Source organism: Orcinus orca, chromosome 17 (genome assembly GCF_937001465.1).
Source record: "Orcinus orca chromosome 17, mOrcOrc1.1, whole genome shotgun sequence".
NCBI classification, from domain to species: Eukaryota; Metazoa; Chordata; class Mammalia; order Artiodactyla; family Delphinidae; genus Orcinus; species Orcinus orca.
Window position 1 is genome coordinate 11,251,827 of NC_064575.1, and position 24,448 is coordinate 11,276,274.

The window sequence follows — 24,448 nt, forward strand, 5'->3', positions numbered from 1 at the left end:
CCAGGGGTCTTGCCAAGCTAGGGAGACAGAGTTGAGAGCTGGGGAGGTTAGGGTGGAGTAGTATAATAAAAAATACATGTCTGGTCTTCGTCTAGTTCCTGGCATAGAGTTCCTAAAACCCTTGGAATTTTTTGATAGGAGTTTGTTATTCATAAGGAGGCCCTTTAGATCACACTTGGGTGAGTTCATGTTAAAGAAGTGAGTTAGGCTGTGTCCCCTAGATGGCCTCAGGATGCAGCTCGTCACTAGAAAGACCAAGTGACTAGAGGGAGGGAACTTTCAGCCCCACCCACTGACCTGGGAGGTAGGGAAGGGCTGGAAATTGAGCTCTATAAAAACTCTTGAACAAGGAGATTCAGAGTTTCTGGCTTGGTAAATACATCCACCTGCCAGGGTGGTGTGCCCCAACTCCACAGAGACAGAAGTTCCTGCACGCAGGACCCTTTCAGATCCTGCCCTATGTGCCTGTTCATTTGTATCCTTTATAAAAATCTGGTAAATGCAAGTAAAGTGGCTTCCTGAGTTCTGGAGCCATTCTAGTAAATTACTGAACTGAGGAGGAGGTCACTGGAACACCCAATTTATAGCTGCTCTGTTAGAAACATGGATGACCTGATACTTGCAACTGGCCTTTGAAGTGAAGGCAGTCTTGGGGAACTGAGTCTTAAACCTGGGGAATTTGATACCTAACTCTGAGTGGTTACTGTCAAAATTGCATTGTTGGTCACCCAGCTGGTGTCCACAGAGGACATTGGCTGGTGTCAGAAAATACCCCAGGCAGCTAGAATTTGCAGAGCAGAGTAACAGAGAGGAGGGATCAGCACAGCAAGACAGCTCCAGAGATCTACGGAGGGGTCCCCAAGAATCTATGGTTGAATGCTGACTTGCACATGCCTGGAGTAAAAGACCAAAGGGCCTGGGACTAAAACCACCATAAAGTAGGGAAAACCATTCCTGGACCTCACACTGGGCTGAGAATAGTTTGTGACACCACCAGCCAGAAGTGAAAAGACCTCACAATGCAGGAGGAATCAGGGTGAATCCTCAGAAGAGCATCCCATTAGGAGTCTTCAAAGGATCAAACTGATCCCAAGTAACTTAAGGGCAACCAAGAACAAAGCTGAAGAATATTTATAGGGACACCAAAAACTCCAAAGCCCATACGATAAAATCTGCGATGTCTGGCATCTGATTAAAAACTACCAGACATGAAAAGCAGAAAAATATGACCTATAATCAAGGCGGAAAAAAAAATCAATAGAAACAGACCAAAATATGACAGAGGCAAAATGAGAAATAAAAGCATTAAAATAGCTATCATAATTATGTTCCATATGCTCAAGGATGGGTAGAAACACCTAAGTATGGTGAGAAAAAAAAATGGAAGATATTAAAAAGACCCAAATGTAACTTCCAGAGGACAAAACATAATGTCTAAAATGAAAACCACAGTGGATAGGATTAACAGCAGATTAGGCACTATAGAAAAAAACATCAGTGAGCTTTAAAATGCAGCAATAGAAACGATCCAAAACGAAGGACTGCGAGAGAAAAGAAAAAGACTTAAAGAAAAAAAAAGGAACAGTGACCTGTGGGACCACATGAGGTATCTAAAACACATACAACTGGAATCCCACGAGAGGAGTGACAGGGAAGAGACAGAAAAAACTTGAAAGAATGATGAATCACAATTTCTCAAAATTGATGAAAACTGTAGATCCAAGACCAACAAATCCCAAGCAAAACAAGAACAAAACCAAAACGCAAAGAAAACCATCCATATTAAGCACATCATAATCATTTGCTGAAAACCATTGATAAAGTCACAAAAGAAGCCAGAAAAAGGCTTATATATTATATGGAGAGGAACAAAGGTAAGAATCACAGCAGTCTGCTCATTAGAAATAATTTGAGCCAGAAGATAAAACAACATCCACAGGACTTCCCTGGTGGTCCAGTGGTTAAGACTCTGCGCTTCCAACGCATAGGGCACAGGTTCGATCCCTGGTCGAGGAACCAAGATCCCACATGCCACTCGGTGTAGCCAAAAAAAAAAAAAGAAAAAAAAAATGAAACATCTTGTAAAGCACCAGGGGAAAAAAGCCAAGAGCAAAACTGCATTACAGGGCTTCCCTGGTGGCGCAGTGGTTGAGAGTCCGCCTGCCGATGCAGGGGACATGGGTTCGTGCCCTGGTCTGGGAAGATCCCACATGCCGCGGAGCGGCTGGGCCCATGAGCCATGGCCACTGAGCCTGCGCGTCCGGAGCCTGTGCTCCGCAACGGGAGAGGCCGCAACAGTGAGAGGCCCGCGTACCGCAAAAAAACAAAACAAAACTGCATTACAAAAAACGTTAAACTTCTTCAGGCGAAAAATAAAAGACACCAGTAGAAATACCAATCTGTATTAAGAAGTAAAGAAGGGCTTCCCTGGTGGCGCAGAGTGTCTGCCTGCCGATGCAGGGGACTCGGGTTCGTGCCCCGGTCCGGGAGGATCCCACATGCCACGGAGCGGCTGGGCCCGTGAGCCATGGTCGCTGAGCCTGCGCGTCCAGAGCCTGTGCTCCGCAACAGGAGAGGCCACAACAGTGAGAGGCCCGCGTACCGCAAAAAAAAAAAAAAAAAAAAAAAGAAATGAAGAACACCAGAAATGGTAAATATGATGGTAAATATAAAATACACTTGATTTTTAAATCTTTAATCTCTTTAAAATAGCTTAGAGTAAGAGAAAAAAAAATACTGTAGATTTTTTAAACATACACAGAAGTAAAATGTGTGACAAAAAATAGCACAAAGGATGGGAGAAGGAAATGGAAATATACGGTTGTATGATTCTCACATTATACATGAAGCAGACTGTAACAAGTTAAAGATGTATAATGTAAACCTAGAACAACCACTAAAAAAATTAAAAACAAAAAGGTATAGCTAATAAGTCAACAGTGAAGATAAAATGAAATTATGAGAACACCAACATATTCTTCAACCTCTCTGGGAACTCTGAGCCCCTGGCTCCCTCTACTCTCCTTACTAGGTCCCTCCATGACTTGACTTCTCTTCCTATTTAGCCCAGCACCTACAGTCTACTCTTTCAACTACTCTCTTGCCAAAATCCTAAACTTCCTTAATTACCAACTTGCCTGGCCAAGAATCAACCTCAAACAAATCCAACTATCTGGCTCTCAGGGCCTATGGCAGGCCTGAAGCAGGGTGAAAAAGGAGTTTCATAAGCTGTAAGCCTCATATCAATTCAGCGTTACCAAACTAAGCAGTCCCTCAACGCTTGTGAACAATCTCACCATCGTCCTCAGTTAGCAACCTTTCCCATTTTCTGTACCAACTGTGAGAGCCTTCTCCTCAAACCTTTCCCACTTCAGCAGCCCCTTGCCTTCTGAATTTAAATAAGTTCAAGACTAGTCTATTTAAAATAAACAACTCCCTTCAACCCCAAGTCTCTGTCAAGAGACCAACACACTCCTCTCACCCTTATTCCAATTCTCATTGAAATAGGACCCAAACTAGGGGCCACGCAAATTTCCCCATTTGTTACTACTGTTCACTCATACCAATGTCTGTTTTGCCTAAATAAACGTCATTCTATGAAGGTAAAATAGGAAATCTGTATTATGTACTTTGATTTCTGAAAAGAAACAGCCTATATTATTTTTCTGTATGAACTTGTGAAATTACACTAAATGGGAATTGATCATGGGTCCTTAAGTAAAGGACAATGAGTTTAAAATTTTCTATGACAGTAATTTTCTTTTAAACTTTTTGCTGTGAAAATTTCAGAAGACACAAAAGTAGAGAAAATGTGTGGTGACCCCCATGTATCCATCATTCAGCTTCAACAATTATCATCCACTAGGCAATCCTGTTTCATCCATCTCCCCCGCCGCTAACCACACTGGAGCATTTTATAGCAAATCTCACAGAACATAGAATTTCATTTGTAAATACTTCAGTATATCCCTAAGAAGTTAATGTTTTTTAAAAAATTAACTTAATGATAATACTATTATAATACCCTGCAAAAGCAATAAGTGGTTCTTTAATATTATCTCTTGTCTTGTCCACATTCATTTCAAGTTATCTAAAAATATGTTTATGGTTGATTTGTTCAAAGTGGGATCCAAGTCAGGTCCATATATTATAACTGGCTGATATGTCCCTTAACTCTCTCTAAATCTGTAACAGTTACTGCTATGCCTTTCGCACACCCCAACTGCCTTTTTAATGCAATTTATTGTTCACTGAACTGGATTATTTGTCTTCCACAAATTTTCACGTTCTGTATTTGCCTGATTGCTTTGTATTGTTCTTTATCATGTTTCTCTAGCCCCCACATTCCTCATAATATGGTAGCTCCTTGTGCATTATTAGCTATGATCTCTTTTCTTCTCCTTTATCTTTCCTTCCCATCTTGTATTAAAACAAGTGCCACATCCATCTACTAATGAACAGATAAACAATCTGGCACACCTATATAATGGAATGAAGGAACCATAAAAAGGAATGAAGTACTGATACATGCTACAATGTGGATGAACCTTGAAAACATTAGCTCAGTGAAAGAAACAAGTCACAAAGACCACATATTATATGCTTCCATTTATATAAATATATACAGGCACTTCTGCTAGAGATATACGCAAATACAAAGAAACAGGAAGTCACGGCTGCTTAGGGGAAGAGAGTGGGGCTGAGAAACAATAGGAGCAGAGTTTCTTTCTGAGGTGATGAAAATGTTCTAGAATTGATGGTGGTGATGGCTGCACAACTCTGTGAATACACTAAAACCCATCGAATTGTACACTTTAGGTAAATTGCACGGTATGTGATTACATCCTAACAAAACTGTTACAAAAGAAAAACAAAACCATAAGTGCCTCTTTGAGTGTCTTTCTGTACTGATATAATATAATCCTTAAGATTTCTTCTTAAGTGAAAAAAGGAAGTTGCAGAACATTCCATGCATGTAGTATGCTACCATTTGTGTCAAAGAATAAAAACAATATAGTATGCTACCATTTGTGTAAGAGGACTACACGTACATGTTTGCACATACAGAAATACATACAAACTTACTATTATTTGCTCTACACTTTTAACTTTTTACCATGTCATCTAATACTTTTTCAAATTCTCCTTAATTGCAAAATTGTAACACTGAGACTGAAATTACTAAAGGCAACTTACAAGCAGAGCCGAGTGGACGACAGGGGGGTTGGGATGGTCCATAAATAAAATAAGGCCGGGCAGACATCCCTGATCCTGGACAATGGCTCTACGGTTTAATGGATCTGCTGCTAGATCCCGGAGCTGGTTAACTACCGAGAGAGCATCAGGTTCTTCATTCATGGTGGAGGAGGACGAATTCATCTTCTATGCCATACACGTGAACAAAATCTTCTTAAATTCTGTAGAAATGGTTGGTAAAATTAGTTCTAGACTGGTGAGGTGTATTATGGCATTTGTTAAATAATCAGAATCACAGCACTTTCAGAAAGAAACAGATGAATCTAAATCACAAAAACTTAAGCATTTGGCAATTCCAGTCTGAGAACATAGAAAGCTAACTAACAACAACAAAAAAAATCAAGCTATTTATGTGTGCACAATGTTTAAAGAACACGTCATCCTCATTATTCCAATAAACTTTTTAGCAATACATATTTTAACACCAAAGTCACAATAAACAAGGTCTTTACAGTTCAAACTTACAACCTTTGCTACACTTCTCAAACTGTAACACTGCCAGTGTTTTTTTCCTCTAGAACACTTCTGGAGCCTAAGACAAGTGTCTCCGAGAAAAGTGGCTGGCTGACAGCTTTTTTTCTAAATCATCTGTGAACAAAACCCAGTTTACTGGGTTTACAAAAGATAACATCCCTTAAGAAGAAGGAGGGAGTCAAAGAAGGTCATGAACAAAGAAGCCAAGAAGGGGATCTTGCCCTGTGCCTCAGGCCAGTGGAGTCTGCAGATCAGGGTGGATCTGAACCGAATCTAACCACACCTGTCCGTCCCTGAGTGGGCCAAACTCAGAAGAATGAAACAGATTTTGAGGTGAGGTAATTCATTTGGCAGATAAGGAAACAGTCACAGAGAAGTTAAATAATTTGCCCCAGGTGACAAAAGCCAGTTAGTATAGAACTGGGCTGAAAGTTTATTTATTATCTCCTAAACTGGTCAGCAGTCGTTCCACTTCCCATACCTTCCTTTTAAACTCAGCATACCTTTTTCCCACAACAGTAAACAAGATATTTTAGAAAATGTAACATAATAAACATACAAATGGAAATACAAAATAACAAGGAATAATTTTCACAGATGCAGAAAGTTAAAAATAGTAACTTCCATTAACCAAGTTACACAATATATTTCTTATTAGGAAGAATATAAAGGTGTTGGGGGAGGAATTCCCTAGCGGTCCAGTGGTTTAGACTCCGTGCTTCCACTGCAGGAGGCACAGGTTCGATTCCTAGTGGGGGAACTGAGATCCCCATGCCATGCAGCAGGGCCAAAAAAAAAAGAATATAAAGGTGTAAATACTTTCCACAAAGTAAAGAGTTAGTTTAATGCTAATTTCAAAAACCATGCCAACTGGGGGAGGTGGGCTGGGAAATTATTCTGTAACTCCAGACAGCCTACTAAAGTTATTTGGGAGGAAAAAGGTAATAAAGCTGAAATGGTCTTCCCATATATTGAAATATACAAAGATATAAAGAGTAGAGCAGTAGTACGGGGTGGGAGGTAGTTGAGAGACACTTCTCCCAGGAAAGCTGTTTATACTGTCCATCTAAGAAAGCAGGCTCTACGTGAATCAGACCCTGGCTCCACCACTTGGTAAATGTGATTTTAGGCAGATCACCTAAACTCTTTGTCTCAGTTTCTACATCTGTAAAATGGGATTAGTCATAGCAGCTATCAAATGGTATACTGTCCAGATGAAATAACAATACACGTAAAAGGCTTAGGTGACACATTCTAAGTGCTCAATAAATAATGGTTGCAAGTTACATGGAGTCAAAAATCAATGAAAAATAGTAAGATTATTCAATAAAGGGTATTGGAATAACTTCTAAGCAATTTAAAACCACTGCTAAGATGTTTAACTCGTAACACATGGGGGAAAAAAATCGTATCCCAGATAAAATACTTTAAAAGTTAAATTTTTGAAGTTTTCAAGCAAGCATAAAATAAAGGACTCAGAGAAAACAAGGCTTCAACAGGACAGTATTTGGCAGATAATTTTCTCAAAATGAAAATATAGTTACTTCAGCAATTTTAAAAAGGATTTAACAAAAAAGCAATAGACTGAATACTGTACACAGAAATAAGACGGAAGGGTTTGCCTCTTAGGTGCTTCTATTATCAACATCCTGAATATTGCTGTTTACAAGCCAGCTTACGCATCATGAACTTTATGTCACCAGCACAAATCCTGTCAAAAATGAAAACTGCAGAACCAATCACTGGCCCAAAGGTCCAAGAACCAAGTCACATTTAAGAACCAAATACCCAGAGTAATGGCCTTTTGCTTACAACACTGGCCTTGAAACTGGAGCGCTCCATTCTCATCTAAGGAGTACTTAGAGAACCACTCAGTGGGAACGATTCTGAAAGTTATAGCCTTTCCTGCTCCTTTGAGATGAACAAAAGCCAAGAGTTAAAACTTCTAATCTTATCAGCCCATTCAGAAGGAGAGGGCTCAAATTAGGATCTGCCCAGGAAAATGTAGGGAATAACACAAGGTATACCTTTTACTTTCTCTTTTGTTTAGTTCAATTCAGGCAAACAAATCCTTATGACAATGAACGCACCCCAAACTTTAACAGGCACTCTGATCACCTAAGGGATCTTATTTTAAAAAGCCAATTCTAATTCAGTAGGTGGGGTGAGGTCTGAGAGTCTGCATTTCCAACAAGCTCCCAGGTGAGATCTATGCTGCCAGAATGACGCTTTAAAAAGCTAGGAGTTAAGTGATAGATGGGAGGCACCTGTAATTAGGCAGCTGCCTGATTTTCTTTCAGCCAAGATGTACCATTCAACTCAAAGAATTATTTAGCTCTCATATACAGAGTTTAATATAAATACACAGAGCTACACAACCACAACTTAAATCCATATTCAGTTAAGCGACTTTTTTAGAAAATAACGTAAGCAGTGACATCAAATCTGGCTTGCCCTTTACTAGCAACTAACTCTTTGAGAAGTTGGGTTACCTCCTTTGAGTCTCAGCTTCCTCTCATAATAATCCTGAGTGGTTGTCAGGATCAAGTAAGAACTTCAGATGGTGCTAACAGTACCAGCAATTAGCAAACAAGAACGATACTTGATCCTGTGGGAACCTCTATTTGGCCATGTGTTGGGGTACACACATAAGTACACTACCACGAAAGGAGGTGCTGTAGGCACAAACGCCCCCAAGAACTGTTTTTAAAATACAGAGATGTGAACGCTGGTCTCGCTTGAATGAAGCCGAACCCAACCATGTCCTTCTGCTCTTAGTAGACACGCAGGAGCATAAAGCTAATAGAAAGTTACTAAACAACAACCTGGAGGGATGAAGAAGTGAGATGACACCCATTAATAATGTTAGGGTTTGTGAAAATCGGACGTGCAGGAGACGGGGAGGAAGTGAGCAAAGCTAACATTTTCCCAGGACACGTGGGAGCAGAGCTTTAAAGCGCCTGGAGGGACGCACTGCCTCAAGGCAGGCAGCGCGCCCCGCCCAGGCCGACTGGCCGCCTGCGTGCAGGGGCCGCTTTCTGCGGCCTTCCCGGCTCCACCGCTTTGTCTGCCGTCGCTGGACCCTACTTACCGCTCCAGCGTTCTAGGAATCCGGAGACTGCCGCAGCATCAGGGCCACACCGACGGATAACGTAGAGGAACCCAGCAGGCGCGGAGCGAGTCCCTCCTTTCGCAGACGCGGCCTCGGCGATGACAAACGACCCTGCTGACTTTAGGAGCCATAAAAGCTAGGACGCTGGCAGGGAAAGGCTTTACGGACTCTCCCCCATGACTCAGCCACCTCGGCCGGTTCTGCCCTCCCATTGGCTAATACCATTCCACAGACTGTAAAACATCCAATCCTCGAAGGCCTTCTTAAACTAAAGCGTTCATTGGTGAACAAGGGACATGCCCGAAGCGTTGAACAGGAGGGTCTAGGGAGAACCCGGGAAGAGTGAATTGGACCAAACGACTCTCCGTCCATTAAGCGCTAAGCAATGAAACGTGGTTCCCCCTGAGAAACCGCCGCGCTTTCCCGACTACAATTCCCAGCGTTCCTGCGGTAGAGGAACCTGTCCCCTCCGGCCTTCAGAAATTCAAATTGAACGTAACTTCTTCAGCAACTCTTTCGGTTCCAATAGGGCAGCTTTGTAATATTTCACTGGCTTCTGTGAGTCTTAATTCAGAATCTTTTCAAATTTTTTTCTTTTTACTGAGGACAGTAGCACTGTCTTCGTAGAAGCGCGAAGGTAGCAAAGTACAGTTTTTTGTTTCTTTTAAATAGAAACTTCTTTTTGGAACTTTTTTTTTTTTGGAAGGAAAAAGAGCCTTATGATCAGGGAATTTTCTCAAATTCGTGAAGAAGTATTTTTAAAACATTGTCTTCTATTTAGTTTATCAAAGTAAGGTTTAAATTCTTGTTCTATTCATGGCAGTCACTGAAGTTTTTGTTCTGTTTAGGTATAGGTTTTATATTCTTTAATATATCTCTAAATGTAAGTATAATTTAAATCCCACAGGCCAGTCTGGTTATAATGCTTCCGTTGCACTCAATAACCTCACTGAAAAAATTCTGAATTCTCTTTCACAGTTTGATTCTGCCACGTACCTCCCATATTAAAGTCCGAAGGAATTTGAGAGGCCTCTAATGGAGAGTGTGAGTATAAATATCCCCGGCTGTACAGTAGTCTCTCCTAATGTTTCTCCAATACTTTGATTCGTCTGTAAGTGAATTTAAAAACCAAACGGTTACTTCAGCCCAAATTCCTTTGCCTTCACTTGTTCTTCGTTATCCTTCTCTTCCTCCTAATAAGCTCAAGCAAAATGGGGCAAAGTTGAGTAGAAAAGATCTCTTTCACACCGTTTGACCTATAGCAAAAACACATCTGGCTGGTTTCTACTTTCCAAAGTCACAAGAGAGAGTGGTAGTAAGTGAATACTGAATCTAAAATAAAAAGGAGAAGAGAGATGGTGCATGATGTCCAGTGATAGAAGCACCAGCCTCATTTGTAAAAATCAGCCAGACCAATTAACTGCTGGAACTGAAAAAAAAGAAAGAAAGAAAGAAATAGGAAAAAAGGAATCGTAAATGTAGAAAACTGTAAAAAATATAAGAAGTACAAAGGGCAGAGTCAGGTTAAACATAGCCCACTTGACTGAGTAAATTAAACTTTGTTCAGTATTGTTATCAAAAACAATAACCCAGGGAAATAAACTTGCTATTTTTGCTGAGGTTAATTTGTATATTAGAAAAGGAAAAGTCGTTTGGGGTTTTCCCAACTAATTATTGATATAGGTTTTTGGCACCAGTCAGAATATATATTCAATAGAGTTTTTGACTTTTAGAAGTTCACAATCTAAAGTTAAATATAGTCACACTTCCACATATATACAATGGAATATTACTCAGCCATAAAAAAAGAGTGAAATAATACCATTTGCAGCAACATGGGTGGACCTGGAGATTACCAAACTAAGTGAAGTAAGTCAGAGAAAGACAAGTATCATGATATTGCTTATATACAGAATCTAAAAAAAAAAAAAGACAAATGAACTTTTTTACAAAACAGAAACAAGACTCACAGACTTAGAGAATGAACTTATGGTTACCAGGGTGGAAGGGTGGGGGGAAGGGGTAGATTGGGAGTTTGGGATTGACATATCACATTGCTATACTTCAAATAGATAACCAGGGACTTCCCTGGTGGTGCAGTGGTTAAGAATCCACCTGCCAATGCAGGGGACATGGGTTCGAGCCCTGGTCTGGGAAGATCCCACATGCTGTGGAGCAACTAAGCCCATGCACCACAACTACAGAGCCAGCACTCTAGAGCCCATGAGCCACAACTATTGAGCGCACGTGCCACAACTACTGAGGCCCACACACTTAGAGCCCGTGCTCCACAGCAAGAGAAGCCACTGCAATGAGAAGCCCGTGCACCACAACAAAGACCCAACGCAGCCAAAATAAAATAAATGAATTTATTTTTTTAAATTTTAAAAAATAGATAACCAACAAGGACCTACTGTAAAAAAAAATAATAAAAATATAAAATAATAAAAAAGTAAAAAAATAAACATTTGTAGCTGGAAATAAATAAATACAGTCACACTTCTGACTTTACAATATCAAAAAGACCAATTCTTCCTAGCAAACTGCCATTACAGAGAGTAGGTGACTGACATTAAAAAGCAGGGAAGGCTTCCCTGGTGGCGCAGTGGTTGAGAGTCCGCCTGCCGATGCAGGGGACGCGGGTTCGTGCCCCAGTCTGGGAAGATCCCGCGTGCCGCGGAGTGGCTGGGCCCGTGAGCCATGGCCGCTGAGCCTGAACATCCGGAGCCTGTGCTCCACAACGGGAGAGGCCACAACAGTGAGAGGCCCGCGTACCACAAAAAAAAAAAAAAAAAAAAAAAGCAGGGAATGTTAGGGAAGGTGGGAGGGAGGGAGACGCAAGAGGGAAGAGATATGGGAACATATGTATATGTATAACTGATTCACTTCGTTATAAAGCAGAAACTAACACACCATTGTAAAGCAATTATACTCCAATAAAGATGTAAAAAAAAAAAAGCAGGGAATGTATTCACAAAAATAATTACCAGTTTCATAAGCACTATGGATTGTAAGCCACAGGAAAGTTTTTTAAGGTTTTAAGAATTTATATCCCCATATTAAAAATGTATGAACTCAACACCAGTGAAGTTATACTACCTGCCATTGTGAGTCATTGCTTGTGTTTAACCTCAGGCAGGACACAGCTGGAATGTCAAGTTTCTCAATGGCTGTGTTGCTTAAGACACATGAATCACCTAATGGCAGTTTTATTAATTCAATTATTTAACAAACATTTTTGGAACACATACAATGTGCTAGAGACAGTATTAGCAATGGGTTCAAAGATGAGGAAGAATATAATCACTGCCCTCAAAGAGCTCATGGTCTAGTGCAGTGGTTTCCAAAACTTTTTGATCAAGCATCCCTTTCAGCTTAAAAAAAATTTTTCTGAGCACATAGCTCTGATATATGCATATGTATTTATTTATTCACAGATGCTATACATACACTGATGTAGACTTTAAAATATATCAAAATAGAAAATTTTAAAGGATTAGAAATAATTATAAATAGAAGCACTGAATATAAAATTGTATCCATTATTACCTCATTTACCAAAATATTAAATTCCAGATGGATTAAACACTCAAGCGTAAAAAATAAAATATTAAAAATCCTTTAGGGGGGCTTCCCTGGTGGTGCAGTGGTTGAGAGTCCGCCTGCCGAGGCAGGGGACGCAGGTTCGTGCCCTGGTCTGGGAGGATCCCACATGCCACAGAACGGCTGGGCGCTTGAGCCATGGCCGCTGAGCCTGCGCGTCTGGAGCCTGTGCTCCGCAACGGGAGAGGCCACAGCAGTGAGAGGCCCGCGTACCGCAAAAAAAAAAAAAAAAATCCTTTAGGAAAATTTTGGAAACTACAGCAAAGAAGTAGGGGACACCTTAAACGAAAGTGGGAACCAAGAAATTTTTATAAAAAAGAAGAAATGGTCAAATTTGACTTGTTTTTAAAAAACATTTTTTTGGTATGGAAAAAAGATACATAAACAATGTCAATGATAATAGATTTGGGGGTAAATTTGCAACTCGGTGGGCAGATAGTAACATTCAAAAATTGATTACAAGTTGGAAGTTCCCTAGCTGTCCAGTGGTTAGGACTTGGTGCTTTCACTGCCGTGGCCCAGGTTCAATCCCTGGTCGGGGAACTAAGATCCCACAAGACACTAGGCCAAAAAAAAAAATTGATTACAAGTTGTCAAGAAGGGCGTAAATAACCCTATGGAAATTGGGTTAAGAATATAAATTGGTATTTAATCAAGAGAAAATCCATATGGCCAATAAACAAGAAAAGACATTTAAATTCACTTGTAATAAGGGAATGCAAATTAATATAACAATGAGAATAATCACTTGACGCTGATCAGACTAATAAAAATCAAAATGACACAAATTTGCTGGTGGGGATACTGGGTAGGAAGAGGACTCTCAGGTAATGCTGTGAAAATGTAAAATATTACAGCGTTTTAGAATGCAATCTAGAAAAATCTATTATTAAAAATAATTCATATTTGATACAGCAATTCATTTCTCAAGAATCTAAACCACAGAAACAAAAAGCACCGGTATATAAAGACAGTAAGGACAAAGATGTTTATTGCAGCATTGTTCATGTTGGAACAACAACAAAAAAAAACCCTGAAACAACGCCAACAACATCCAACATCAAATGAATGCATATCAATAGTGGAATGTTTTAGTAAATGATGGTATAGCTAAAAAACGTGGACCATTATGAAAACTATATTAGAAAGTCATTAAGAAAAGGAAATTAGAGCTCTAGGAAGAGACACAATGTTTAGTGATAAAAGTAAGATGCTTAAAATTATATGTCGTATGATCTGATTTTTGAAAACAATAACAAATATCCTACACATGTTTATATATCTTTACATGTTATTGTGTGAGCATGGAAAATATATAGAGAGATATAATCTAGGTTTTCATCATATATTACATGAATAAACAGCGTAGGATCTGGGGGACTAGGAGCCCACCACACCAAGAAAAGCCAAAAATAAATAAAGTAACTTTGGGAATTCCCTGGAGGTTCAGTGGTTAGGACTCTGCGCTTTCACTGCAGGGGGCCCGAGTTAGATCCCTGGTCCTAGGAAAATAGGTTCCCACAAGCCACGCGACACGGCCAAAAAATTAAAAAATAATAAGGTAACTTTACTAGGGGGTTGTAAATGTAGTTTTATATATAATGCATAAATTTGCATTAAGTAAAATCATATATGTAATAAAGTGTATCTATGTGTTAGGTTAAAAGGCAAAAGGGTATTTAGCAGTTCCAAGGAGCTATTGTACTTTTGTAAGTATGAGAGTGACAAAATGGGGGTCACCAAACAGTCTGAGGAAGATACATAGGAGGCGGGAGGCTGGTGGGGCAACCAGTGAGCCCTACTTAGTGCCTCAGTGTCTGTAGGACCTAATTCAAAAAAGCTACATGGTGCCGTATGGTTCAGACAAATCTGAGTTTGACTACTTGCTGGCTGTATGACTAGCAGTCACTTTGCTGCTGAGGACCTCACTCTCTTCTAAAAAACAGAGATCATGGCACCTGCCTTCCAAGATTGCTGTGGAAATTAGTTAAAATAGTGTAAGTGAGAGCACCCAGACCAGTATCTAGAAGATGTTCCATAAATGTACATTTAGTCCCATGTCTCTCTGTAAAAAATCTGCTATCTAGAGAAGATCTGATAAAAGCTAATTTATAATGATAAAATTCAAGAGTGCTTGAATACTGGGGGGAAAAAAAAGAAATGTCACTGGTTACCTTTAGAGAATTTGAAGAAACCAACTCATTTTTCTGAAAACTGCTAAATAAAGAGAGAATCAAACCAAGCATTAAATTTGCCCTTCTTAAATGTACTACACTTCAGTGTAACAAAATTGTTGACATGAGATTATTCTGAAAACTGGTAGCTATTAAGAAATAAGCATCAACCTGCTTTCCTTTACAAACATGCCTCAAGGTAACCAATTAGCTAACAAATGAAAAGGGATGATAACACATCCCTTTGTGTTACTGTTTTGCAAACCATAATCAGATCAGGGATCTAGGCAGTGATCATCAATAGCTGTTAATGTTACACAAAGAAGCACGTGAACATTATGTAGCTTCTGATGTAAGAATACACCACCACATATGAAGTATTCTTGCCAAAAAATTGAGCCTAAATCAGATCAAGCCTTTATATCTAATCAGCAGTTTACAGAAAATAAAAGGAGACCAAGGAATTGTTAAATGTCGCCATAGGAATGCAATCAGCAGAGTCGTGAATGTGGGAAATTTCTATGGGACAAAATTCTCAGTTTCTTCACTAAAACAAAACAAGAAATAGTGGGGTGTGGGGGGCGCGTTCTATGTAGATTAAAACAGATTTCAGACACTATCCACAAAATGTAATGCGTGGCTTTGTTTAACATTCCAATTCAAAGAAACCAACAATAAAAAAAATAAAAAATAAATGAGACAACCAGGTAAATGTACACACTGAATTGATGACATTAAGAAATAATTATTAATGTTTCAAGCCTGATAATAGTATAGATATGTTTTTCAAAAGACTCCTTCCTGGCTCTTTCGCTGCCAGGGGCCCAGGTTCAACCCCTGGTCAGGGAACTAAGATTCCGCAAGCCACATGGCGTGGCCAAAAAAAAAAATAAAAAACAAAATAAAAAGACTCCTTATCTTTTAGGGATACACACAGAAATATTTATGTTTGAAATGACATGCCTGAGATTAGCTTCAAGAGAATCAAAGAGTTTGCTTGTATGAGGCCTTGTGGTTTATTCCCTGGCATCACCTCTAAACAAGAAACAACAAAAAGAGTCAAAGAGGCCAAGAAAGAGCATAGGTGAAACCAGTAGGAATAGGTGGCTGGTTGTTGAAGCTGTGTGATGGATATATGAGGATTCATTGTACTGTGCTTTTTACTTTTGTGTACATTTAACATTTTCCAGAATTACAATTTTTTTAGAATAAATTTATTTATTTATTTTTGGCTGCGTTGGGTCTTCGTTTCTGTGTGTGGGCTTTCTCTAGTTGCAGTGGGCAGGGGCTACTCTTTGTTGCGGTGCACGGGCTTCTCATTGCAGTGGCTTCTCTTGTTGTGGAGCACAGGCTCTAGGTACACGGGCTTCAGTAGTTGTGGTATATGGGCTTCAGTAGTTGTGGCTTGTGGGCTCTAGAGCGCAGGCTCTGTAGTTGTGGCACACGGGCTTAGTTGCTCTGCAGCATGTGGGATCTTCCCGGACCAGGGCTCGAACCCGTGTCCCCTGCATTGGCAGGTGGATTCTTAACCACTGCCCCACCAGGGAAGTCCTTGCAGGCGGATTCTTAACCACTGCGCCACCAGAGAAGTCCCCAGAATCACAGTTTTAAAACAAAACCATTTAAAAACATAAATAAGAGCTCTGTGGGTCAGTGTCTATCCCAAAATCTGGTTTACAGAAGGAAATATCACAATCTCTGGAACGCAGTGACCTTTTGACCTATTTGGATATACATCTTTAAGGATTTACTGTACATCAGATCGCTTTGTATGCTGATCTGAGAAAAATAGTTTCAAGGCTTAGAACTACCAAATTTATCCAGTAGTACATGATTAAATCACAATAGCTTAACAAATTCTTCATTGGACACCGTGGTAAAACACATTCATTTATACTGAGATTTACATGACTGAAGCAGATTTAAACATTATTCTCTCTTAACAATACCTGCCTTGAAGCCAATAGCCCTGAACTATTAGGCATTAACCGGCATCTTCTGACTGTCCCCTAATGTGAGATCATGTTGGCCCACCAGTTAGCTCTGACCAGTAGTCCTGCAGCTTCATCTCTCCTAGACACATCCAGCCTCCCTTTGTCTTAAAGTGTCCCTCACATGTGTACTTCACTGTCCTACCCAGTGGTCTTTTACCAGCTAGGTTTTCCTAGATTCTAACTCAGGACCTCTTGAGGCCCATTTCAGTGTGATATATTTTTTATAGACAGGCAATCAGAGCTGTCAAAAATCAGAACTAGAGAAAGGGTCTTGATTTCCAAGGAAAGTATTGTGTAAGGCTTGCAGCTTATTCAACCTGTCTCACCAAATAGGGCTGTCCTTAAACCTAATATGAGAAACAGACTGATGGACATATTTGGACATTTGTCTGTCCCTTACTTTACTAATATCAGGGTCACAATCATATGAACTGACTGTTTGTCCTTCGTGGTTGTTATTAATTGGGCCCTTGTGATAAGGCATGCATTGCCCTTAGTATTTTATAAATGTTACACAATCAGTCTTCAGGGCTACCCTTTGAGGGTGACTATTTTCCCCACTGTCAGGAGATTGAGGTCAGGAAATTGAGACCTGCAGAGACTTACAGTTGGTAAGTGCAGAGGCGTATTTGAATATAGGTCTGTTGGACTTAGAAGCCCACAGTCTTTCTACAATAGAATTCTGCCTCACTATCAACCAAAATGAACAAGTGGGAATCTAACCTCTTGTTAAATCTCTGCGAGGAAACTGGCCCACAGCTGGCCTTGGTCACCTTTCTATTGCCTAATATACACTTAATAATGATAAATCTCTTTGCCTAAATAACAGCATTATAATCGTTTAATTTCCTGTTAGGAATCTGGAGGCATATAAAGGTCAAGGGACTTTTTCAAGCCTGTATGTTGAATAAGAGAGAACTCTGCTGTCTTTTTCTCCCCTATATAATAAATACTTCAACTAGCAGATGAAATTTCAGTTATTCTGGATTCTGCCAAGAAAGCTAAGCCATTAATTTGGGTAAAGAATTCCAGGATCAGATACACTAAAAAGAAAAGTCTATTGTCTTCTAAAATCCCCAAATGGATTGCCCTGTAACCTTCTACATTTTAAGAATTAGCTATACAGAACAACTACCTAAGTTTCTGGGAAGGAGCCTGGGTGTATGTATTTATTTTTTATTTTGTAATTTATTTAATTTTATTATACAACTTAACACATATTAAACATGCAAAAGTTATTGAAATACAGAAAAGAATACAGAAAAGTAAAACCATAATTCTACCACCCAGAGAGGAACACTATTGACATTTTGTTATATATATCCTTCCAAAGAGTTTTCTATGCATATTACAATATATTCATATTTGCTTTTTAAATCAATATGGAATCATATTTTATACATTTTTAATTAATCTTGGCTCTCTATGGGTATAGGTATTTTTAAACAAATTCCAAAGTGAAATTTAAGAACCACTGATCTTATGGAGTCAGAAATTGTATTAGTTATCTATTGCTTCCTAACAAATTACTCCAAAACATAGCAACTTAACACAATAATCATTTATTATCTCATAGTTTCTGTGCATGAAGAATCCATGTGTGGCTTAGCTGGATGTTTCTGGCTCAGGGTCTCTCTCAAAGCTGCAATCAAGGTGTCAGTGGGGCTGCAATCATTTCCAGGCTCAAGTGGGAGAGAATCTTTTTCCAAGTTCACTCATACGGCTGTTAGCAGGATTCAGTTTCTTATAGGCTGATGTACAGATGGTCAGAGGCCTCCCTCAGTTTTTTGCCATGTGGACCTCTCCATAGGACAGTTCACATCATGGTGGATGGCTTCTCAGAGTGAATGAAGGAGAGACCGGGAGAGAGCAAGCAAGATGGAAGCTACAGTCTTTTTGTAACCTAATCTTGGAAGTGACGTCCCATCTTTCTTGCTGTAGTCTATTCATTAGAAGGGAGTCACTAGGTCCAATCCACCCTAGAGGAGAGGAAATTACACAAGAGCATGAATACCAGGCAGAGATCTTTGGGGGCCATATTAGAGGCTGCCTATCACAGGGATATAAACAAAGAATTAAAAAACAAGGCAGCAATATATGTGCACCAGGAGAGGTTAGATTCAATGATATCCCAGGAGCAACTAGTACACCCAATATCTAGATTTTGATTTCTAAATACCATTCCAGGACTCCTTGAAGAAATGGAGAAATGGCTGACTCTAATGCTGGGGCAAGAAAAGTACAAGATCAGCCTGGAGCCTCTTGTAGTTCAAGAAAAAAGATGATGATCAAAAAGCAAAAAAGGGGCTTCCCTGGTGGCGTGGTTGGGAGTATGCCTGCTGAGGCAGGGGGACGCGGGTTCATGCCGCGGAGCCGCTGGGCCCGTGAGCCGTGGCCGCTGGGCCTGCGCGTCCGGAGCCTGTGCTCCGCGACAGGGGAGGCCACGGCAGTGGGAGGCCCGCATACCGAAAAAAAAAAAAAAAAAAAAAAAAGCAAAAAAGGAGGGAGTTCCCTGGCGGTCCAATGGTTAAGACTCCGTGCTCCCAATGCAGGAGCAGTTCGATTCCTGGTTGGGGAACTAAGATCCCACATGACGCACAGCACAGCAATAAATAAATAAAAATAAATAAAATTTAAAAAAGCAAAAACGAAACATGAGCCAACCTAAGAGAGCTTCCAATGGTCAAGCTAGAACAATTTGAGCAAAAAAATAAAAATCATATATAGAATATAAAATGAAGTATAAAATAAATATACATGCATATTTATAAACAAATTATTGAATACAAATAAATAAATGGGGGGTGGGGAGAGAGTGAATCTTCTTTACAGAAGAATTCCAAATAATTTGTATAGATATTCTACTCCAGGGGGTGAAGCTTAATCTCTTACTCTCCTTCAGTGTGGGCTGGATTTAGTGACTTGCTTCCAGAGAATAGGGAAAGAGGGGAAAAATGCCACTTTACAGTGGAGAAGCTAGCAAACACTACCATGGTCCAGGTGATTGGGGTTAACATCAGCAGTAATTAAGTCATCATGTACCCCTGATATGATGTGCTGAGAAGGGCATTCCACCCATATGGTATTTTTCCCAAAATTTATAATCCCAGTCTAATCATGAGAAAAAACATCTGACAAATTCAAATTGAGGAACACTATACAAAATACCTGACCAGACTCCTCAAGACTGTCGTGGTCACATCAAGGTTATGAAAAACAAGGAAAGACTGAGAAACTCTGACAGACCAGAGCAGTAGTCTAAAAAGACATGATGACTAAATGCAGTGTGGCACCTTGGATTGAATTCTGGAACAGAAAAAGGATTAGTAAAAACTGAGTTAAGTCTGGAATTTGTACCAGTGTTGGCTCCTTAGTTTTATAAATGTATTATGATAATGTAAGACATTAGCATTAGGGGAAACTGGGTGAGGAGTACACAGGAACTTTTTGTACTCTTTGCAAACTTTTCTGTAAATCTAAAGTTATTCCAAAATAAAGTTTATTAAAAACAAAAAGTAAAGCATCCTACTTATAATTTTTTTTTTTTTTTTTTTTTTTTTGGCGGTATGCGGGCCTCTCACTGTTGTGGCCTCTCCCGTTGCGGAACACAGGCTCCGGACGCGCAAGCTCAGCGGCCATGGCTCACGGGCCCAGCCACTCCGCGGCATGTGGGATCTTCCCGGACCGGGGCACGAACCCGTGTCCCCTGCATCGGCAGGTGGACTCTCAACCAATGCGCCACCAGGGAAGCCCCCTACTTATAATTTTAAAAGTGTGATGACTGGAAGATTTCCCCCTAGGTTAGCTTCTGGCTGAGCTCATTTCAAACTCTCTTTCTCTTACACCAGCTAAATACTTATAGTGCTAGGTGCCACGGGACACATCCATTTGTGAGATGGAATAAAGCACGGCTAGGAGTATTCCTGGAAGCCATTCCAACACCGGGAGAGTCAGCAATAACTTAGGGAAGTGGCTCAAATTCATCTCAACCCTTTTTCCCTCACCCAGATTCCCCAAATGCCCACGGCCACTCCACGGTACCTAGGATGAAGGGAAATGTGAAGGAAAGGAAATTGGAACGGAAAAAAGCCTTAACCAATCCCTGTTGAGGAGAGCTTTAAGACATCTTCCTTTTAAAAAGAGTCGAAAGCTACATGTGATAAGGTGAACTCGGTGCTAGGGGCCCACCTTGGGTCTTGCAAAGACCTGTTGCAAGTCCTGGGGCCCGGGCAGAAGCTTCATTAGCTTAGCAGAGCTCCACCCTGGGAAGATCTCAGGAGAAACAGGTGAACTTTGTCAGAAATGCCGCCATGCTTTGCTCCGCCCCTTTAGCTCAGGAGATGCTGCTCTTTCATCCCAGCCCAAGCATTAACTCTTTCCGGATGTGCTGAGAACCCGAGGCAGGCGTAGGCAGGTCTCCCAGGCCCCTCCATGTCTCCATTATAACATTTGGTTATATAAATTAAGTTTGTTGTTAGCCTGTAGGCTCACTGAGGGCGTGGTTCAAAGCTTTTTAAAATCTTTGTACTGTCATAGTGGGCCCCAACAAGCCCTTGTTGAGTAAATGAATTAATGCTCTTGCTGAAGGAGGGAAGCCCTCGCCAGGGAGAGGCTGGGGGTCCCAGGATAAGAACAGCGGCGCTCCGCTGTCTGCAGACTGACCTCTGGGATCAATTACAATGGGAGGGTAAGAGATGCAGCTAATCAAGCCAATCAGCAACAGCCTCTTGAAAGGCCATACAGAAATAGGTTTCTCATTCTACCTGTGAATCTTTTATCAGTACTACACACGTTACCATGCTTAATATATTGTTAGCTATGAATGTAATAATCATATTTTCATGACAGAATGATTTGCAATCCAGAGTGTCCTAGGATATTCAGCTATTAAAAACCATGTGTCCCAGCTATTAAACAGATGCTGGAACTGAAGACTCAGTAAAGTAAAATCGTCATCCATCAGGCACTTTGTACAACCCCACACACTCACTCTCTCTAAAGACAAACACACCGGGGATACAAAGTCTGTAAAAGGCAGCAGAAGATAAGCCGGGTGAGCACCAAGTCCCTACAGCGCGGGATGAAAAAGCTCCACACTGGTCAGCTTAACAAGGGCTTAAGATTCACAGCTTCTTTCAAGGTAATGCACACTTGCGGCTACATTCATCATGTGATTCTCCCTGCACGCCTAGAGCTTCAGGCTTACAAGGCACTTCCCAGGGCAGGGAAGTGAAAACGAAAAGCAAGCTGCACGAGCAAAGCGCACGCCCCCAGCCGAGCCCCGCGCGTGCGCACACTGCGAAGGGCCGCTCCAGGTGCTTCCGGCGGTCGTCTAGCTTTCCGCTCCCGCTCTCAGTGCCCGCCTCAGGGCCGGAGGAAACCGCTGATTGGTCAGCCTGGCCCGGGCTCGGGGCGGAGATCGGGTGATTGGCAGCAACGCCCCGGGTCAGCCAAGCTGGAAGTCGGAGTTGTTGCAAGGGGTGCGTGGCTGCCGCGCGGCTGAGGTAAAGTGGGGCTAGCGACTCTGGAAAGCGGTCGGCGTGGGGTCGAGGAGGCGCCCCCGGGCCAGACGGCGGTGGGAAACCCTGGTGACAGGGTAGGCGCTGAAGGAGCCGGGCTCGGGCTTGCGGGGAGGCCGGCGGGCTCCGCGGACCGGTTGGGTGTCTGCGCCGCTGCTGGAGGGAGGCGGAGAGGATCTGGGGCAGCCAGGGTGGCTGAGGACCCGGGTGGGGCTGGAGCTTAGGCGGAGCAGAGGGAATTTGGCCGACTTGCCCCGAAGGCTGGCACTCACCCACCCCGCAGCTGCGCCCCCCCGTCCCCGGGCTTCGGTCGGTCGTCCGGAGCCCGCAGTTGGCCCGCCGGCCGTCTGGAAGGCCCTTGGCTGCGGTTCCCGTGGGTGTTGCTCTTTCCCGGGACCGGCGGCCGGACTTGGCGGGCGCACCTCCCGGCCAGGCCTCGGGGATTCGGAGGGAGGAGCACGCCTACCGGGCGGCCGGGGAGATTCAACCAGCTTCCGCTGACCGGCGTTACCGTTGACTTTCCGCCGCTCAGGACTTTCCCAATGTCTTCCTGACCAGGACTAGGATTTGCATTAAGCCCCAAGGGGAAAAACAAAAATCGACCTTTGGACATTTAAAAACACATTTTTTTATGGAAATCTGCAAACTCCACAGAGGTCGAGAGAATAGTGTAAAGAACTCGATGTACCCATCACTCAATTTAACCAATTCAACAAGTATCATTAAATGGCCAGGCTTGCTCCCTCTCCCCGGGTTATTTTGAAGTGTATCCCAGACATATCTTTTCATCTCTTTTACATATTTCTCATGATCAGTAATCATACTTTTCCAGTCATTTGCTTTCTAGAGAGGTTGAGTAAAGTGAGGCACACTTGAAGGCGTAGACAGCGTTAATTTAGTTTGCGCTGCAAGAATGTGGGCAGTTCTCTGACGGTGCAGTTTCATTACCTGGTGCTCAGCTTTTCAAAATCACTGAAAACAAAGGTTTTCAAATAATCTAGTTTTGTCTGTAGCTTTACTGCTTTTGAGTAGCATTATGTATTGATTATTTATTAAAATCTTTTTTGTATTGATAATTTATATTTACCGAGGTTTTGATATGTATGAAGCACTGTGAAATTGTTTCCACCTATTCATTTAACTTTTACAACAGCTGTGTGAAGTAGGTATTATCCCATTTTACAGGTGAGGGGAAAAGAGGCTTAGAGAGGTTAAGCAATTTGCCTGCGATCACACTGATGTAAGGGGCAGGGGGCTGAAATTTAGGATGCTGACCCTGGTCACTGCAAAGTTCTTGCTCTTTTAACCATAATTGAATGTCCTAAGAATTGTGGAGTAAATTAACTGCTGTGGGAAATTCTGTTGAGCTACAAATCCATAATGGGGGGAGAAAAAAAAAACCCTGGGTATTTATGCGTACAGTAGTAAGCTAGGTATTTTTGTTTCTTGGAAACAATAAAAGGTTAATACAATTGAATTTAAAGTTATGAGCAAAGTATATAAGTGTAGTTCAGTAAATAGAATTTAAAACATTTATTTTATAGAATATGTCCAGTTAAAGAGGAAGGGAAAAGGGAAAAAAAATATGTATCAATGAATAATCGCTACCTCTTTCGGCACTTAGCATATACTGGCAATGTATACTGGATACTTTAATCTGTATCCCTCATCTTTTCTATCTTATATTACTTCTTAGAGAGCATCTTCATCTTCATCCAAGTAGTTTTAGAGGAGTAAGGTCTAGAAAGAGACAGCCGGGCTTGTTCGGAGGACAGCAGAGAAGACCTGTTAAACTGGAGTTTAGGATTCCTACTGTAGGGGAGTAGTTCAAAAGTCTAGAAGTAAGGTTAGACTCACACATGGAGGAACTTGAATGCCAAGTTGAAGGAGTTTGAATTTGAGCAAAGTGACATGATCACAGTCTCATAAGAAGATAGTGAGCTGGCCCTGTCAAAAATGGCTTCACCTGAGATGTGAAGCAATTAGTGAATTAACCTGGTGGAAATAGAAGTTGGTAACCGGCGAATGTATGGATATAAGGAAAGGAGTGGAGGAAAAAAAAATACTCTGAAGGAGAGGAAGAGGGACTTCGCTGGAGGTCCAGTGGTTTAGAGTCTGCACTCCCAATGCAGGGTACAGGGGTTCCATCCCTGGTCGGGAACTAAGTTCGTACATGCCCAGTGGTGCAGACAAATTAAAAAAAAAGAGAGGGGAAGAGACAGCATGGTACAGTGGTGCAGCAGGTTCTGAAGTGCTGATAAACTTCAGTTTCTACCCCTTTGTTTTCTTGGGCAGTCTTGGTGATGAGTGTTATTA

The 24,448-nt window shown here is 41.3% G+C and overlaps 2 protein-coding genes across 4 annotated transcripts in view; one reads left to right on the top strand and one right to left on the bottom strand.

Moving 5' to 3' along the window:
- The window catches only part of ARMC1 (armadillo repeat containing 1), a 34,561-nt gene extending 25,533 nt beyond the window's left edge, over window positions 1–9,028 (bottom strand). Inside the window, exons 1-2 of the mRNA XM_004274971.4 lie at window positions 8,822–9,028; window positions 5,197–5,417 (exon numbers count right to left, since the gene is read on the bottom strand). Of these exons, the coding sequence (XP_004275019.1) occupies window positions 5,197–5,379 (183 nt within the window). The 5' untranslated portion in view covers window positions 5,380–5,417; window positions 8,822–9,028. The remainder of the gene's footprint in view (window positions 1–5,196; window positions 5,418–8,821) is intronic.
- A 12,939-nt stretch (window positions 9,029–21,967) lies between these two features.
- Window positions 21,968–24,448, top strand: part of MTFR1 (mitochondrial fission regulator 1) — a 67,429-nt gene continuing 64,948 nt past the window's right edge. Inside the window, exon 1 of one of the 3 annotated variants that reach the window (XM_049700448.1) lies at window positions 21,968–22,117. The gene's annotated coding sequence lies outside the window, so the exon portion shown is untranslated. Of the gene's footprint in view, window positions 22,210–24,448 lie in introns of all 3 variants that reach the window. The other 2 variants (XM_012534885.3, XM_049700447.1) reach the window with 2 other exon arrangements.